Source organism: Notolabrus celidotus, chromosome 1, assembly GCF_009762535.1.
Source record: "Notolabrus celidotus isolate fNotCel1 chromosome 1, fNotCel1.pri, whole genome shotgun sequence".
Lineage (NCBI taxonomy): Eukaryota > Metazoa > Chordata > Actinopteri > Labriformes > Labridae > Notolabrus > Notolabrus celidotus.
The window spans coordinates 19,985,300-20,005,107 of NC_048272.1; the positions used below are offsets into that span (position 1 = coordinate 19,985,300).

A 19,808-nucleotide genomic window follows, 5' to 3' on the forward strand; every position below is an offset into this window, starting at 1 on the left:
TTTCATTACCCGTGGCATTATGATTCACTCCATTGGTGCAGCTTAACACGAGGTCTCAACCTTTTGAAACCGGGTGTATGTTTTTTCTCCCTACAGGTGGCGGGCGGCGGCGGAGAAGGCTCTCAGGGGCAGATAGAGATATTCTCCCTCAACAGGCCCATGCCAAGAGCCGTGAAGAGCCTGCAGGTCGGCTCTGGTGTCAGATGTCTGGAGTATGTGCCAGAACCTACTCCGAGCGAGGAAGAAGAGGCAGGTGTTCACAAGGCCTCATCAGGGATCAGCGCCAATATCTCTGTGGGATTAGACGATGGACGGTAAGAGACTACAAAAAACTTCACATACATAGGAAAACCTCACAAACATGCAAAAAAAAGGAACTGACGGCCAAATTCCACCAGATCCTTGTCCAGTCCGTCTCCAATCCGTCACCAGATCTGATAGGTTTATATTCTAGTCAATGTTTTAACTTCGACTGGATCTACTCCGTTGCATTCCGGCTGTGTCTCTGATCCGGCAGGTTGGAGCTCTCCGGATCAGATTCGCAAGAGTTCTATTTTTGCTGGTTGCCGGAGCAGATGGAGCGGGACAGTAAGTCAGGCACCAAAACAAAATGAAAACATCGGGTTAATTTTCAGAATAAAACACTCTGTGTTATCACCAGATCGTATTTCACTTAACTACAACAACAAACCGTCATGATGAGCGGAGCCAGGCCTGGAGTCAACAGGTCAGAGGTTTTCAGAGGACCAGAAATACAACATGGATGAAGAGAGGAGGAGGAGAATTGTTAATTCAGTGATTACCGCGGGAAAACCTCGGTCACTTGACTCCAGCTGTCCGACATTCCTGATTGGATTGGAGACGGACCGAACGCAGATCTGGTTAAAGTCTGATGTAAAAGTATAATATAAAATGAGGAAGTCTTATGAAATTAATTTCAAGCATGAGGAATAAAAGGGAACACATATAAAAGTGATTTTCAGTTTCCTCCACATCTCCTGCTCCAGATAACATCCTGTATTATTTCCCTTTGTTACACTCCAATGAGATCCCTTGCGGTATAGATTTGTTTGTCAATATTTCATCAAAGCAGGAAATTAGAGTTGATACCCTAACAAACACCAATGCTGTTACTGCTGCTAAGATCACAGTTCATTTTCAAATCCAATAAACCTTCTGATCCCCATTGTGTGTCAGAGAGGATCGCTTTAATCTCGGTCTTCTGTCATAGTTACTCTGAACACTGTGTTTGTTTTCAAACAGAGCATATTCCTAAGTCGAGGATTTAGCCATTATGTTTCTTCTTTCCTGTAATTTTTATTTACTGTACTGTTTAGAATTTCCACAACCACCCAAAACATGTGTCAGCAGTTTTTTTTATGCTGACTCATTTTCCTCCAATATACGAGTCTATCCAGGGGAAAGAAAAAAAAGACTTACAATAAAATAAAAAACAACAATTTCAGCGTTTTAGCACACTCCATAGACTGTCAGCTCCAATGCTACTTAACATTTTCTTCTCATAGAGAGAGATACAAACAGCAGCGTGCATTTTTCATCCTGAAGGAGACAATAAGATGCAGCAAAGTTCAGATGGCATTCAAGACATGAGAGAGACGGAGTGGATGCACATACACAATGCTCTGCTCCAAAGTGCACTGTTAAATCAAACTGCATGAAAACGAGCCACTCTGTCATTTCAAATGACACTCATTTATCATGTCGCCCTGCGCTGCTTTTGTTCTCCCAGCATACTGGTGTACGGCAGTGTGGACACCGCAGCTCAGTGCCTGTTGACCCTCCACAACCCAGAGGGCTGCCCTGTGCTGTGCCTGAAGCACTCCGCTCGCTTCCTGTTCGCCGGTCTGCGGAATGGGACCGTGATGGTTTATGGAAGGAGTAACAACGGTAAGGTCTCTGTAAGGCTGCTTTGTTTGCAGACTGATGGCTGTAGTTTGTAGCCTGCTATCATGTTGGCTGCTGCTGCTCTTTATGTGTGGGAGAAAAAAAAATGTTTTTGCCTTGCCATGTTTTTAATGTTTGATAAAAATGAAGTTAGAACTACTTTAAGGTGGGAAACATATTAAAAAAGACACATTTTTAAAAATTGAATGTCTGCAGCTTGTATGTCTTGATTACACGGTAAATAAGGATTGTTGATTTTTCCTGTACGCTGCCAGCCTTTATTGTACTTACTTTACTTACTGTTTATTGCAGGTCATTGTTTGTATTTGGAGTCTTGGCTCTGACCTCATCGCTCCTCAGTTTTCTTTTAAATGCAGAAACTGAAGAGTGATGAGATAATATCTTAGACCCCAGCTGAAGCCTGCAGGTGGATGCTGAGATGCTGAGATGCTGGGATGCTGGGATGCTGGGGTGGTGGTGTGGCGTGAGTGAAAATTTGAGCGCAGAGGCAGGAGCTGGAAAACTTGTAGCTTTTAAATAGAACGTCAAACTGGGAGGATGTGTTCGTCACGTGATCACGTCAAGTGATGCATGTCGAGTGCGAAATCTGTGCAGCTCCAGTTTTCTACCCGAAGTAGCTCAGAGGCTTCACTCCATTAACTAACTAACACTGATGTTGGTTATTTACTCTATTCCAGTATTTCATAACTCTAATAATTTACTCTATTATGCTCTCTTTTAACTATTATACCTTTTCTTCTTCGTAATGTTATCAAAGTGATTTCTCAGAGACACAATACAACAAAAACAGCAAATAAAACACAATAAAATTAGATGATGATAGAGGAGTATAGGATTAAAAACATGACCACAGTCGCGGATACAACATAAAAACAGAAACAGGATAATACAGTTGTCGCAGGAAACACAAAGACCCTTCTTTTAAGAATTCACATGAAAGCCTGTTAATCAAAGGGTGTTTTAGAAGAGACTTAAAAGATGGTATTGATTTTGCTCCCCAGCTGCCTTCACGCAGAGAGCACAGGCAGGTGTGAATACAGGACCTTCATGTTGGCCACATGTGATAAAGAAATATCAGGATTATGTAAATCTAATTGCAAATGAGTTTTGATAAAGCCTCTGGAAACGTAAATGGAATATTTAAAATTCCCATAGAATATCAAAATGTAAAATGTAATCAAGCTTCAACAAAAATCTGAGTGAAAATAAACATCCACAACTCTGAAAAAACTGTTCAAAAACAGCTTATTTTACAGGTCAGAGCATTTCTCAGGACTGTGTGGGCGTGGCCTAACTCTTTGATTGACAGGTCAAGAGAGAGTTCACAGCCTGCATGTTTGGGCCGTCTGACTCTGTATCTAAAGACATAAAAACTCCAGAATCTGAAAATTATTCATTTCAAATGGTCTCACTCCATAGTCTCCGGAGCATCGGGACCATGGGACGCCCGGAGCAGAGGAGGCTGAAGTGTAGTATGTTCATGCAGAGGAGCTCAGCTCTGGGTGTCAGACGGAGCTGTAAACTCTGAGCTGTTCGGGGAAAGTTCTGGGGAAAGTCCTGGGGAAAAGCACAGTGACACGAGATGGACTGAGCAGGAGCGGAGTAGTTTTATTGAACATGTGTGCACGTGACTCATTCTCCTTTTTGACTAAGGCAGTTTCAGGGGTCGGTTCGGAGCCAGCTCTCAATTGCGAACTGCTTTTTAATTTTTCGACTGTGAGTGAACCGGCTCCCGGCCGGGAAAACAGGGCGGCTAAAACTCTTTGCTGGTCGCTTACATCAGGAGCAGGGTTGCCGTAATCAAAAACGCAAACAAAACGTGTTTCCACCATTGTCCTGCAAAAACATTAAAAAGAATAATGGATTCCAAAACAAAGCAGTGGTTGGCCGAGGAGACAAGCTGCTGTTGTCCGCCATCGTTGTTGTTGTTGTGAGGGAATGTTCGCGCTAGCGCTGCTGGAAAAAGCGGTCACGTAAATCTGACGTCATGACGTGTCTCTTCCACGGGCTCGAGTGGGCGGAAGAACAAATGGGTGCATTGTTGGTTCACAAGTTCAACCAGCTCGGATCCAACGCGAACCAGGTTGTATTCCCGGGCTGGTGCTCGCGTTGGATCCGAGCTGGTCGAAAATATGTATCAATGTTTCATTTCTGATTGGTTTGATATTTTTTTGTCATAAATATCAAAGTTAATCCCGCCTTCTTTATCCTGGCGTTAGAACGGCATCAACAACTTAACCGATAATATTTAAAAAATGGATTGAAGTTCAGTTCCAATACTTATGAAATAAATATATGTAAGAGTATGTAAATGTGACTATAAATATCATAGGTAGAACATTTTTCTTGATTTGGGTTACCAGAGGCTTTAATAAACACATATATGTATCCCAGTAACTAGTTGTATTGTTCCCATGCGTTATAAATGCATAACTGCTCTGTAGTGACAGTCGTCTCTTCTACAAATCTTAATTGGTTTCATTCATGTCGCCTGTTAGACATGATGTCATGAGTCGTAGTTGATGCATTTTTCAGTCAATTTTCAGAAGAGGAGAGTTTGTAAAACTGGAGTAAATAAGGTCTGCCTTCCAAACAGCTGCCCTGAAATCACTTCCCCTCCCTGCTATACTTTCTTTTCCTTTTGATTTTCACACCCGCTGTAAGTATGAAAATAACACCATGTGGTAGATTGCATGCCATGTTTAGTCAGGCATTGCACAAGGCCAGGGGGGCTTAACACCATCTGAGCAGAGGTCTGCAGTCTTCACAGCCAGCAGGAGCACAATAGCTCTATCACCGGGTTCTTCTTACCTGGCCGCAGTACGTCAGCGAGCCTGCCTTCCTCTAGTGCTCCTCTCTCCTCCCAAGCAGAAAGGATGATTAATTACACCGAGCTGCTGCCTGCCGATTAAATATTACTATTCATGCTTTGTATAAAAAAACAGACAGGCGAAAAGCTCTGGAGGATGTCGGCAGTGTTTGTGGATTCGGCACATCTGTTAAAGATTTATGCCCTTGACTAGCATGCTACTGTCTAAATACAAGTCAGGAAATGCCAAGGTTTCAGCTGAGACTTGTATCGAAAGCTGTACGAATACATGCAACACATTGTTGCCTAGTGAATAATGTGCCCTAGCATCTCGTAACCGAGATATGCACAGCAGACTTCCCGTCGACCTACAATGAAAATGTCTCTGCATAAGACAGAGAATTTTTAGAAGTGTGACAAGCTCAGTGCCGCTTTCCTGAAGATGAAGAAGCTCTCGTGTGGCTTTTCTTCGTGCACGAGGCCGGAGGGACATTTACAAGAGTGAATTTTGAAAAGGTGGAAGAAATGACCTTTATAACATGCCAAGCAATTAACCTGTTGAAGTCAGAAGGCATTGTGAAGCTATTCTGCTTTGAAAGGCAGAAATAAACAACTCAAAATGTTAATTAAATGGCTGGGTGCACTCCCTTCTCTAATTTTGCTTCATTAATGCACAGCAAAGGAAATGCTTATGTAATTCACTTTTTTAATGTGCTTCTGTGGTAGCTGCAACGTGTGCCCCATGATTAAAGCTCAAAGAAAAAAGGTCTGCTTCATTTTCACAGTGATGAAGCAAAAAGAAAGAGAGCGAGGCAGCGGGAGAGAAAGAGAGAGGGAGAGAGGGAGAGGAAAAAAGAACTGATGATAAATAGTCGGAAAGTGGATTAAAGTGTACACCACTTATTAGTGTGTGGGTGGCAAGGGTGCAGCCATTTTGATGCATGGTGTGTAACCATTGAAATTAAAGTCTGCAGTCTTTATAAAGTCAACCTGTAGTTTGTTTTCCTTCATATGCCTGTTTTTTCATTAGAGTGCAGGAAAATGACCCTCTCCGTCGTGAACCCTCTCTGCTGATGCTTTAGTAATTGCTCAACAACGTTTTAAGAGAATTTCTAAAGTAAACACCAAGCTTTCTTGCTGAGGTACAAGTGGGAAGAGTTGAATTTAATTGCCTTGCTCAATGTGTTCCAGAAGTGGGGGACGTGTCGAGAGTTTATTAACAAAACTGTTGGCTCGCTGTGTTAATAGTGAGGGATTTTAGGGGGTTTCTTTTTCACATCCTTGTAGTTTCCAGCAGCACTTCTCTTGCTTTTCTTTTCACTCTCTTTTTGTTTGTTTGTGTTTCAGACGACCTTTGGGACCCTGACTCTGCCAGATGTGTGAGCCTGGGCTCAGAACCAGTGCGGACACTGCTGGTGTTAGATGACTCAGTGTGGGCGAGCTGCGGGAACTCTGTCACAGTCCTGGACATCTCCAGCCTCGCCACCCAGGTAAATAACTGAATCATTGCAGGGAACAAAATGTTGCAGTTACCTTGTCACTAAAAAAAAAAACAGTATGGATTTTATGTTCCTGAAAAACTGCTCCCGTTTTAGCAGCTCTGGTGTGCATTATAAAAATGGAACAATATTTATCTGGATATTTCCCAGCAGAGAGAAAAATAGAGTGGTGCAGGGATGAACTACATCTCTGGAGCAGTAGAATAAACGCACTTACAATGATGAAAATAAAGATAGGTTAAGATAAGATATTACTTTATCGATCCCCGTGGGGAAATTCAGTTGTTGCAGCAACCCAGACATAAGTACAATCAAGAATACGTTTCAATAAGTAAAATAAAGTAAGTAAAAATAAAAATAGATACATAACAGAATACAGATTAAAGAGATATACAAATGTTACAAAATGGTTTTAAAAATTGGTAATTACATGCAGCATTAATATAATAGATATACTGTTTCCTCATCATTTTGGATATAAATATAGGTTAAATGCAATATAGAAGTTCTAAGAATTTGGAGTTTTACATTAATCAATCTTTGATAGATTGACTATCATATTTACGTATGCTCAAATATGCATTTCAGTGCTTCCTTTCACGTAAATCATTTTTTTCATGCCTGTAATGGGTAGCAATTTCATATTAGGTGTTCTTTTTTTAAGATAATTTTGAGCTGTAAAGCCTTTATTTAGAGATAGACAGTGTATAATGTAAGACACTTGGAAGAGAGAGAGAGGGGAAGTGGTAAATGGATGAGCGCTGGACTCCAACCCAAGCTGCCTGCTTTGGGGATTAGTGCCTCTGTACACTGAGTCCACCATTCAACTGCTGAGTGGTAACCTCCAGTCTTGAAATATGCAGTCAGTGCAGAAACTGCAGTTCCCTGTGCATCCACTTGAGACTGACTGCAGAAGCACTGGAAACCACATACACACACATTCAAAACAGCCTATCTTCACGGACAAAAGTACACATGTTTACAGGCTGGTTCAAAAGAGAGTTATGTCTGAATCACTAATTTCTCTAACTGCACAAACTCTACGGCGGGTGTATTATTTTATTATTTGTTAATTATAAGACATTGAACTTAAGAGTTTTGCATAATTAGGGTTCATGGCTGACTTGACTGCATATTGTAGCTGTTAGCAAGGAGGCTAAAGGTCCTCCTCAACTCCACCACTTTGCCTCTTAAAGCTGGGGTTGGTAATCAGATTTAGATACACTTTTTGTTATACTGGTTAAAATGATCTTTATGTCCTGATTGCAATCAATACATATTGTGTTCCTAAAAAAGATTGAAAAAAAGCTGCTCTCTACAGCCAGAGTAAACCTGGGAAAACACCAACCAATCACCGTTTTTTGGGTCCCCAAATTTAAACCAATCAAGTCCCGCCCTGCCGTTCTGCCCGCCTCCTGCGCGTACATTTCCCCAGCCTGCACTCCTAGTCCCCGTCCCCTGCCTCTGCTTCCCCTGACTCTATTTACAGCCCCTCTCGCTCGACCTCGGGCCTGTCCCCTCTGACCCGATGAGGTGCTTTGCTCAGGACTGTAGTCCGGATCAGAGTCTAAAAAGCACTCACCATGGGGGCTCTGACAAGCAAAAGAATTAATGACATTCAGTAAGTCCTACAGAAAATGTAGATGTACTGTAGCATCTGTCTGGACGCTGTAGGGATGACGAGCCGATTCGTGAACACTTTGAGTTTTACTAACTGGTCACTGTCGGCCGTGATCACGCCAACCAACAAAGCAACAATCAATGTTTGAATGAATGTCTCTCCTCTCTCCAGCTCGCACACTCTACATCTCTCCTGATGCCTTCACTAACCGTCAACACTGTAAGAATTAAGAACATCTACACTGAACACGTTTAACAAACAGTAGAGTTGTTACAGTATTATATGTATTATAACTTTTCTCCCGATATCGTGTCACCGGTACAACTGGATAATGCTAGCATGACAGTTGTGAGTGCTAACAGCAGCCATGTTTGTTTGTGTTTTTAACTTTCACTATGATAATGTTTTGGTGAGGACTGGTTTTGAATCAGTCACCATCAAATGGGTGGGGGGGGTCGTTTTGGAGGAGCTCTGAGGGGAGGAGGGGAGGGGTTAGACGGAGTCCTGAGGAAATGCTACATTCAAATTCATGCTAGTTTTCCGAGACTACCAACCCCAGTTTTAATAGGGCAACCAAATGCTAGGTTAAGTCAGCATTTCCAACATGGCAACTTCAAAACTCTGCTTCAGAAACCAAACGGTGATTTTACTGAGGCTACATCCATGTGTTACACATCTATGGGCTAAACCAGTACCCTATATAAAGAACTGTTGAGGACATGTTTTAATAAGCTTTGTTTTCATATGTCTGAAGGTAATCACTAGTACTGCCTGAAAGTAATAATGTCTCACATAGTATGGGATCCAATGGTAAAAATGCTATGTCACACTCTTAATTGGTGGTTGGTTGAGGCCGCAACAGGCAACATTTTCTCCAGCTTTCCCCTGGCATCTTCCTTGAAGACCTCAGAGGTGGGCACCCAAGAGTTTCCTTATCAGATGCCCCAAAACCACGACTGGCTTCTGCTCAAAGCTCCATCCAGATGCCCTGTTAACCACCCTGCTGTGGAAACCTCAAACTGTGCTCTGTCCTCCCCACAAACTGCACCCTAGGAACCTATTATTGGAGATCAAAATCAGTAACAAGGGACAAACCTGGCAGACCCCAACAACCACTGAGAACGGGTTTGACATTGAAGACATGGACTCAGATTTCATTCTGGTTATATAAGACACAGATGCTTGTAGCAACCAAGCTGCTGCCCACTGCTCTGCAGCAACCAACCTCCACCTCCTCCACAGAATAAATGCCAGATGTATAATCAGTGAGGGTCATCAGGATCTCCTCCGCTGATTACAGCTTTACCCCGTACCCCTCTAAGACACTGACACTCATCAGAACTTCCCTCTGAGCCAAGTTCTTCTTAAAGGCCTCCTACACCTGGGTTCTTTGTGTCGGTGAACACCATCTGACCTCAACTCTGAGCAGCAACCTACACATTTGAGACTTTGACCATGGCCTGCTTTCATTACTTTTCCCTGCCTTTTCCTGGTATGCATGAGTAACTCTTCCTGAGGGGATCTTCAGCTGAGTATCCAAGAAGTTTGAGATCATCGTTGTTTAACAGTCAGACAAACAAAGATGATCCTCCAGATCAAGGAGCCCCCTATGTTGCCCAAGGGAGCGATGAAGTCCCCAAGCAGAATTTTGTTATTCCTAGATGATATCCTTTTCAGAGCTCCACACAGAGAATCCAAGAAGCTGTTGATAACTTGGTCTTAGACAGGGCCGTCCTCTGTCATAGATTCTGGGACCCCTCGTTCTTTTGGGGGTTACCAACCCAGCACTGCTTACCCAATGGGTTCACAAGCATCCCGGTTCCCAGAGTATCCCTCTTTCCATCATGTTCAACTCCCTTATAGGAGAAAGTCTCACCTCTCTATCTCTCTTCAGGGGAGTCCCTGTTTTCCAAGGACTAGTCTCTGATGACATTGGCCAGTGCCCTTCGAGCCTCGTCTTTGCCTGCCCGATGGTGCATCTCACTTGGTTACCTTTTTCTGCGGGTGGTGGCCAGCTATAGTTCTTTTGGGCTTTGTTGAACCGGGCCCAGTGTGACAAGGTCAAGCAAGTAATTGCTCCTCATCAAAGTTATGATAAGGTACAAGACAATGAAGAGGATATGATGCGATACAATACAAGACAAGAGGATATGATATGATGTGATGATACCTTACAGTATGACATGATACAGTGCAGTACAATATGATATTATATGACGGGACACAATACTCTTTATTCTCCTTTAGATAAATTTGTGTTGTGATACACTAATTGCTGTAGCTTGTTCTCTACCACACAACAGAGTCTCTCCTTATGGTCTGAGACTTGTTTAATGATGAAGAACACTCTGCTTTTATGCACTTCAATGTGACACAATCTTGGCAACGTGATGCTCTCCATGAACACCAGGTCAACATTAGGCAACGTTGGGGCACTGTTGGCCTAGCTGTTTAAGCGCATGCCCCATATACAGAGGCTATAGTCCTCGACGCAGGGATCGTGGGTGTGACTCCCAGCCGTCACCATTTACTGCATGTCTTCCCCCTCTCTCTACTCCCCACATATCCTGTCTCTCTCCAGCTTTCCTATCAACTGAAGGCAAAAAGGCCCCAAAACATAACTAAAGATATATATGTATATGTTTGACAACGTCATCATCCAACATCCATTGGCAACATCCATTAATTAATGCCCTTAAGATGCATCCTGTGGCTCCTTTTCTTGTTCCACACATAAAACAAGGTTTCCTGTGAGATCTGTTATTGTTACTAGCCAAAAGCACAAGTCTGTTTACAGGTAGTAATGTCGCCCAGCCTTATCTAACTTCAACAAATGTTTCTGGTTCCAGGTCGGAGTGACCAAGCACTAACTTTGAGAATCTGGGAACTTCTAATAATTCTAATTACAGTTGACTGAATGTTTCAGCTCATGGCCTGATACTCGTCTTACGCCAAACCCTCCAATAACAGCTGCCTCCACAGTAGTGTTCGTTAATGATGTTATAATATTGGTGAAATACCACATCCTTAAATTTAATGTTTCATTTATCTAAAGGAGTGCCCTGTCTGTATTTTTCTTTTATTTACACTACTATTTCAGCTTTGTGAGTAACTATAACATTCTATGTTATATATAGCTCATTACTCGTCTTTGAAAACGCTATGTAACAAGTCTAAGGATAACCTTCAAGGACATTTATTATGTTGTCTGTGACTACTTACTTCAGCTCCGCCCACCTGCCCAGCTGATGGATATTCTCAGTCTTCACTGAAACATGGTTTCACGCTCTGAATGGATGGCTTCATAAGGGAAAATGCTTGACGAGGTGTTTTTTTTATTTATTTGTTTTGTTAATTTTTGCGGCATTTGAAGAAAAAAAATCCTCTCCTTACATTTTTCTGAAAAGATTTATGCACACAGCCTCAGAGAGCTGGCGCTCTAATCTGTGATGTCATCAAGATTTACTGCCTGGAGCTGCCGTTAGGACAACGAATCAAACCTTTTGTAGAGCCGTACAATGTCTGCTGGAGCTCTCCCACGCAAATAAGCTTCATTTTGCAGTGGCGCTCTGAGTTATGGAGGAGCAGTGCACACTATTATCTCCAGGAAAACATCCTTGGTGTTGTCTCTGTCACGCTTTGCATTCTTGCAGAGTCAATCTCCAAGGTGTTCATCTGACCGCTGTGTCATTAGAGGTGCATGGGGGGCTGACTTTTCCGGCAGTCGTCGACAATAATGAGTGACGGAGAACAAACTCTTCTGGGTAATGTTAATATGGTATTCAGATGCGTACTGCAAACCATTAGCATTTAATTATAGCTCCCAGATGTGAGTGTGCGTAGCTGTGTAAATGGGGAGAATAGTTTTTGCTGAAAAGGAGTGTGCGTGCCAAGCAAATCGCTCCTCACTAAATAAAAGCTGATGACATTAAAATACGATGCTGAATTTGAACAACCAAACAAGCTATAATACAAACAATAAACAAAATGCAGTCGTCTCATCTCCTACATAATGAATTTGTTTGCCATTTTCAATGTAAATGAGCGTTTCCACAAAAAGCCGAAAGAAGAAAACGACAAATGTTCAACATTTAGTTAAACACTCATAACATTTGCTGCTACAGATGTTGTAGTTGTTTTCTAAAATAAATATAAAAACAACATTCTGCCGTTTTGTAAATCATGAGTTAATATGTACATGTATTAACACTACTGTCTTTTAAAAGTTGCAACAAATACGAGGAAGCAGCTGACAAACCTGTAAGATCAATACAGATGCTTCCGGATCTTCAGGTGTGAGCTCCTCTCCCTGGCGTAGTCCTCCAGAGGCTCTAGGTTTAATCAGCTGAATGGCCTCACAGTGCCGACACAGTTCTGGTTCACTGTATCTCCCACAGAGCTGAACAGGTCAGCTCTGGTTACTTCTTCCCTAACCTTGTCTTTCTCACTAATGTGGGCTTCAGAGGGCCGACTTCATCGAGGCTGTGATGCATATCCAGGATCTGGAGAATCAGTCTTTGGCACCTGTAGCAAGAGATATGACTTGGAGCTAGACTTAAGGGCTGTTGACTTGTATCCACATTACTTCTTTTAGTTGTTTTCCCTACGGATGCTTACCACTTGGTCAGATTTTCTGCACTTGTGAATCATTTATCCGTGACTCTGCTGGACAATGTAGCCTGTCTTGTTTGACACCGATGATTCTTGCACCCCACTGCTTGATTTATCCTCGTTTTGTATCTTCACGGTCAATGCCTCGATGGCACAATGTTATTTGAATATAACCTTTTCAGTCTGTTTTGGGTAAACACAGTTGTATGCATAATGCGTGGTACGAAATTGCTTGAAAGGATCATCGCCACTTTGAAATGTGTGTGTACGCTCAGCTTTTTACTATTCGATTATGTACACTCCACTTCAGCAGGGACACATGAAATTATAGAGCTCACAAAACCATAACAATAGTGTGGTGGCTGGTAAAGAAAGAAAATGAAGGAATTTGAGGATGAGGAAGCTGTTCCCTCTGATGATGAGTAGTATTAAAGTTCAGTCACTTCAGATGTGTTTTCATTTTGATTGTTATGCTTCCATTATGCCTCGCCGTCGTTGCAAATATTGCCGTTATGATGTGGGAAAGCCGCTCTACCACTGAGCTGGCACTGGAGAGGACTGAACAGAGGTGAATCTTTAAATGCTGGAGCCAGCAGGACAGAGCAGCGCTGTGTTTGTGTGTGTGTGTGTGTGCTGTTTGCTAAATGCTTGTTTGGCTGAAAAGGAAGTTTTAAGGATAAGCCCCGTGGTTCTGTCGCAGCTGAGACCAGTTTTAATTCTTGAATGTTTCAAGAGTAGCAGGGTACGCTGTGGTAAGTCAGTTTGTCCCAGTGGTTAACTGGTCCACAATAAAAGCATCCCCCGGCATCCACTCAGATTTTAAGACATTTTAGTCACACACTGCCAACCCTTGCAAAGAGTTTGTGTCTCCCAGAGTCACTTTTTACTAGAGAGCTGCTAGATAAACAGCTGCTTTAGTGTTTGCAATGGTTTTTGTAGTGATTGGGTCATTAAACTTAGCATTACAAGCTAGTAGGCTGAATAGACTGTATGAAATATGAAATCATGGACAGTACAACAGCATATTGTACAAATCTGAGGGTTCTTTGTTGTTTTATTAAAAAATTAAAAACATATATTATTATCTTTCAATTATTGTTTTTATTTCTTTAATTGTATTTATTTATTTCATTTATGAATTATGTATTTTTTTATTACTTAATGAGTGTATGAATGTATTTATTGATGTATTTATTTATTAATTTATTTTTGACCAACTTGTTATTCTTTTATAAGCAACTTTAGAGGTGTTTATTATCCAATAAATTCCGTCAGTGCAAATTCATACTCAATTCAACTCAACTCAACTCAACTTTATTTATATAGCACATTTCATACATATAAAAATGCCGCCCAAAGTACTTCACAAAATAACAGAGAGACAGAAAAAAACAGCATTGGTAAAAAAAAAAAAAAAGGCATCATTATAAATAAAATACTTAAAAATAAAAAATAAAATCAACACAGTACAATTAATAAAATAAATAATAGTGTAAATAAAAGTTCAAAATAAGGTAGCGTTGATAAGATCAGATCAATACAGAAAATAAAATAGATACATAAATAATTAAATAAGAAAAATACATGTTGAAGAGATGATTAAAATGCAGCCATACCATTATAATTATGACAATGCAAAAGAAAAATGAAATGAGAACATAAACCTACATACCCATCTGAGGGGTCTTTGTTGTTTTATTGATAAGTTAAATGTGTGTTTTGGTGAGGGGAAGAGGTTTGATGTTAAAGATTGCTTCTGCAAATGCCTTAACTCCACCACTGTAACATGTCCACACTCATCGAGGCGGCATTTTGGCTTCACATCTCACAACAAGAGGAGATGGAGGCGCACTGTCCATAATCATATAAAATCAATGGTAGGCCTATAATGAGGCTATTTTCTCCTCCTACTTAAATACCACAAGTAGTAACACCTCCTGCACTAAAGGCTGATTTATACTTCTGCATCTCCCCTATGCAGCAGGGGGTGACGCGGACATGAGCCCCACATACTTGTGCGTCGATGTGTCCATGTTGCGCAGCAATTCTCCGCCGAAACGCATGAGGGCAGTGTGGTCTGTCTGATAGCCGGCCGCGTGCTTCCGGGCCCGCTACGATGTCTGTTTACTTTTCCACAGCGATTCAGAGCGTGTTAAGTTAATCTACAGCTGATACATGTTGCTGTTTATCATACAGACATGATTACATGAAGAATGGAGAGGAGGAGATGGAATACACGGTTGATGTGCGGCAGATGTCCGGGATCCCGGAAGTGTTGTAAATGTGGGAAAGACAAAGCCGCCGAGCTGACCAATCACAGAGCTTGCGGTCCGCGTCGGCTCTACGGGGAGTTACATTTTGGAGGAGGTGCACGTCAGCTACGTGCCTAGGCCTCGGCGTAGGTACGGGAGCTACGTGGACCCCCGGCGTAGGGTACGCCGTTGATTCAACGCAGAAGTATAAATCAGCCTTAACACTCTCATCACAAATCTTCAGGAACAGGGGCAGCAGCAGTGAGTTCACTCCATGTGCATTATCTGTTCTGCTGTTTCCTGTGTGGTGCTGGAGTGAGGCCAAACACTGTTTGATGACAATATTCAGGCCACTGCACTTCACTTTTAACATAAGTCAGGACTGGATGGTATTTGAAAATATTGCACATAGTTGATTTTATCAGAGCATGAAGAAAAAGACTGACCAAGGACAGCACAGACTTTTATGACCACCTTGAAATCAAGATGACAGGAGCGCCATCCAACTTAGAGTCTGACTCTAGACACTGCCTCATTGACATTGATCCAAAAGTAGCTCGGTGTAAGGCTGGAATTTTGTTTTCTACCAGTTGTTTGTTTCATCGTTCAGTCGACACAGAGATGATTTTCAAACCCTTTTGAACAAGAATACATCATTCACTGTAAAATGATTGTTCTTGTGCAAAAGACACGAAAATCTGACGCGTTAAAAAAACCAAAAACATTTTAAGCTCATTCTTCCAAAACCAATCCAGGTACCTGAGAATAATCACACAAAATAAACCCAATTTACATTCCTATTAAGCCAGTCGAATGGGTTTGGTATCAGCAGGAATCATTGCAGACAATGAGAACTGAAACAACTTAATTTTGGAGAAAATGAGTAGAATCTCAACCAATCAAATTACATTTTATCCTTTAGAAAGTCGCAGCATGGGTGGAATTGAAAATGACAATAAAGCAGTGCTTTATTTGTTTGATTTTAGTACAATTCTTGATTTATTTTCAAACCCACCAACAATTGTTTGGTGATTTCAGACATTTTCCGGCTTTGTGAGTTTCTAGTATTCAATCGCAGAGCTTTAAAACTTGAGCACTTTGCAGAGGTCTGAGTTTCTCCCATGTAACCATTCGTAATAAAGTGGGACATGCATGGACATACATGCTTTGATCAATACTGACTGGCAATGCCTTGTTCCTTCCTCGTCCCATTACTATTTGTTTCTCCTCCTGCTTTTTTCTATCATTCACACGTCCACTTCACTCCTCCACCACAGCTCTGAGTGGATGTGGACTTAGTGCTCGGCAAAGGACAAAGACACCTTGTCACCCAACGTAATGAAGGACTAATGAGCTGTTCAGACCAGCTGGAGTGTTTGTGGCTCTGGGTCTGATGTTATTTCCCACTGCTGGTGGAGGACTTAAGGAGGAATGTTGCTGTTAGTGTGACACTGCTGAGTTCAGTGGAAAGGGCACATTACTACTGTCAGGCTTCACTGACCACCTCATCTCTGTGAGCCACACTGGATCCAGCAAGCTAATACCAGGTTGTTGGTCAGGGTTAACAGATGTACTGATCCCGTGTTGACACTGTGCAACAGGCATTTAAAGTGTTCAGTATAGATTCATGTTTTTGAACAAAATGTTGGCATCTCACTCTCAACCTTTTTTTCTTCTTTTTATTTTAAGGCCTCGACAGACATTATACATCACAATGTTTGCAGGTTGATGTTCTCTACACAGTCTACCCAATCTTTCCAACATAAAGTGGTGTTCCAGTCTTGTTGAGATTGATTGTGGTCCAAGCATGACTTCTTTATCATGCACAATACACTGATCAGGTCAAGTCAGGGCCTAAACAACCTTAACCCACCTCTGAAGGCCAAATCTGTCACTAAACTTCCACTGGATCCGCTCCGTTGCGTTCCAGCTGTGCCTCTGATCCAGCAGATCTGACCCCTCCGGATCAGATACGCAAGACTTCTATTTCTGCCAGATGCCGGAGCACGACACATCAATCTCAACAGACCAGATGGAGCAAGACAGGAAGTCAGGAACCAAAACGAAATGTAAACATCGGGTTCATTTTCAGAATAAAAAACACTCTGTGTTATCACCGGAACGTATTTCACGTAACTACAACAACAAACCGTCATGATGAGCGGAGCCCGGCCTGGAGTCAACAGGTCAGAGGTTTTCAGAAGACCATAATGACAACATGGATGAGGAGAGGAGGAAGAGAATCCTTGATTCAGGAATTACCACAGGAAAACCTCAGTCACATGACTCCAGCTGTCCGGTTGTCCTGCTCTGTGCTGCTTTCTGAAAACGCAGCCGATGGGTGTTGACGGACGAGAAAGCACAGAGCCGCACTGCAGCAGATTGGAGACCAACCGGACACAGATCTGGTGAAAGTCCCGTTTGAAGGTGTGCCGTGGTATCTGGCACCAAAAAAATAGCAACAGATCGGACTTGGTTTTCCAGCACATCCCACAGATGCTCGATTGAATCTGGTGAATTTAGGGGCCAAGTCAACTTGAACTCAGTGTTGTGTTCCCTTTCATTACTCTGATCAGTTTTGATGCCCATTAAAGGTGATTTTGGTGTTGGACAGGGGTCAGCATGGGCACCCTGACTGGTCTGCAGTACTCAGTCTTGTGCAAACTGAGCTGTAATGATAAAATGGAGTGTATTTATAACCTGTGCTTTCTTTAGTCTTCTGACCACTCCAAGCACTTTTACATTACATGTTACATTCCCCCATTCACTGAAGGCAGAGGCTGCTATGTAAAGCACCTATTAGTATTAGCTGGCCCCATTCACAAACCACCAGCTCAGCACTCTTTGTGTTAAGTATCATGCCCAAAGACACCCTTACATGTGAGTAGCTGGACCTGGGATCGAACCACCGACCTTCAGATTGAGAGATAACCAACTCTGACACCTTTCTGAAAGAACCAGTATTCACTGTTGAAGCAATCTGAGCAATCTGAAATAGCTCTTCTGTTGTATCAGACTACATGGGCCAGCCTTCGCTTCCCACACACACCAGTTAGCCTTGGCTACCTGTGACCCCGTCACCTGCTCAGTTCTTTTTAGTTTCCTTTTACCGCCTGTGGTTGGTAGTGACAACCGCAGACTAACTACCCGCAAGAGATGGGGAGATGCTCTGACCCAGTCTTCTGGCAATTATACTGTATTTTGGCCCATGTTAGATACTATGTGTGTAATAAAACACCTTAATATCTGGGGCAGAGTGCAATATTATGTATGCATAAGATTTAAAAACACCAAGAGCAACACCACTTTTACTTTTACTAGCATGCAATATGTTTTTTTTATTTTTCTATGTACAATATTTGTATTGTTTGCTTTCTTAAAGTCCATTACTAAAAGTTCAGGCCTTAAAGTGTTTATGCTACCTTTCATGTAACAGCCAACTCTACTGTCAGTGTCACTTCTTTTCTACCTAGCTCACCTTTAGTTTCTCAATTTATAGTACTTCTATTGTTATTCCACTTTGGACACTGTTTCTCTGCATGTAACCCTCAATCACTTTGAAATTTGTACAAAAGTTTGGACACACCTTCTCATTCAATGGTTTTTATTTATTTTAAACATTTTCGACATAGTAGATTAATACTAAAGACATCAAAACTATGAAATAATCTGTTTTTGCCATAATCTGGATTACAACAGTAGTCAAATAAGGCTATCCATTGTGTACTAACCCTACCTCTGAACAACACAACTGATGGTCTCAATCACATTAAGAAGGCAAGTCATTCTACAAATGAACTCTTGACAAGGCTCATGTTAATTAGAAACCATTCCAGGAGACCACTTCATGAAGCAGATTGAGAGAATACCAAGAGTGTGCAAAGCTGTCATGAAGGAAAAAGGGGGCTACTTTACAGAATCTAAAATATAAAACATATTCTGGTTTGTTTAACACTTTTTTGATAATTAAATAATTCCATATATGTTCTTTCATAGTTCTGATGTCTTCAGTATTAATCTACAGTGTTTCAAATAATTAAATAAATACAAACCGTTGAATGAGAAGGTGTTTCCAATCTTTTAACTGGTAGTGTACATGCAATTATTTTTGCATCAACTATGTTTTGAACTTTAATCTTGGAGCACTTCGACGGAACAGTTTCTTTGGGGATTTGTTTCTGTCTGATGTTATTCCATCTTCTCGTAACCCAGGGATGAACCTAACTTCATCTGTATTTCATGTCCTCAAACTGGCCTCTGTCAGATGCAGTTGAGCCATGTTGGCTTGGAGGCTGCTGAGTGCAGTTTTGTTGCGCTTTGCCCAGGTCTAATCTGCATTTCATGGTGACTCCAAGGAGTCGTTCCCTGATGATCCCTCTGCCCTCAGCTGGAAAAACTTGACCTGGTAGTCAACAGTGTTTGTGCTAACAGTGCAAACACTATACACACACACACACACTACAGCAACAAGTAGGAAACCAATCCATCAGGATATTCTCAGTACTTACAGAGTTCGAGTAGAGCAGCTTCAGGACAATCTAGAAAAACAGAAAATGTTTTGTCTACTAAAAAGTATCGAGTTTCACACAACAAGTGGAACAAGTTGTATTTTTGTAAAGTCAACAGTGAGTCCGGGAACAAGAAACAAGGAGTTTGTGAACTTTAAGAAAAACCCAGCAGCAGCATCAGGTCATGGCAGTGAGGCTGAACAAACTTACAGGTTGCTGTATGACTTGCATTTTCCAGTTTACTTATTTCACCCGTTCAGTAACTTAAACTTTGAGTTCAAAATGAAGTTATCAGTCAAAACATATTTTCCAAACAGTTGGCTTATCAATATTCTCAGCAAAGGACTAAGAGCTATTTAAATAAACATAATAATGCCAATATAGCCTGCAGTGGGAACTCAAATCAAAGATTGAAACACATTTCTAAAACTTTTTAAGATCCTTGTGTGTTGCACTCCAATAAGTCACTATTGGCGACATGTCGTTTCCAAGAATGCCTTCCAGGTGGTTTTGAACATATGGTGAGCAAGATGGCTCCAACGAGTGCGGCATGTCAGCCATTGATTAGCTGGAAGTCCTTTT

General features: G+C 41.7%; 1 protein-coding gene across 1 annotated transcript in view; it reads left to right on the plus strand.

The window, feature by feature from the left end:
* Window positions 1–19,808, plus strand: part of arhgef10la (Rho guanine nucleotide exchange factor (GEF) 10-like a) — a 218,187-nt gene that overhangs the window by 179,625 nt on the left and 18,754 nt on the right. The window contains exons 22-24 of the mRNA XM_034684285.1: window positions 97–314; window positions 1,751–1,908; window positions 6,083–6,225. Of these exons, the coding sequence (XP_034540176.1) occupies window positions 97–314; window positions 1,751–1,908; window positions 6,083–6,225 (519 nt within the window). The remainder of the gene's footprint in view (window positions 1–96; window positions 315–1,750; window positions 1,909–6,082; window positions 6,226–19,808) is intronic.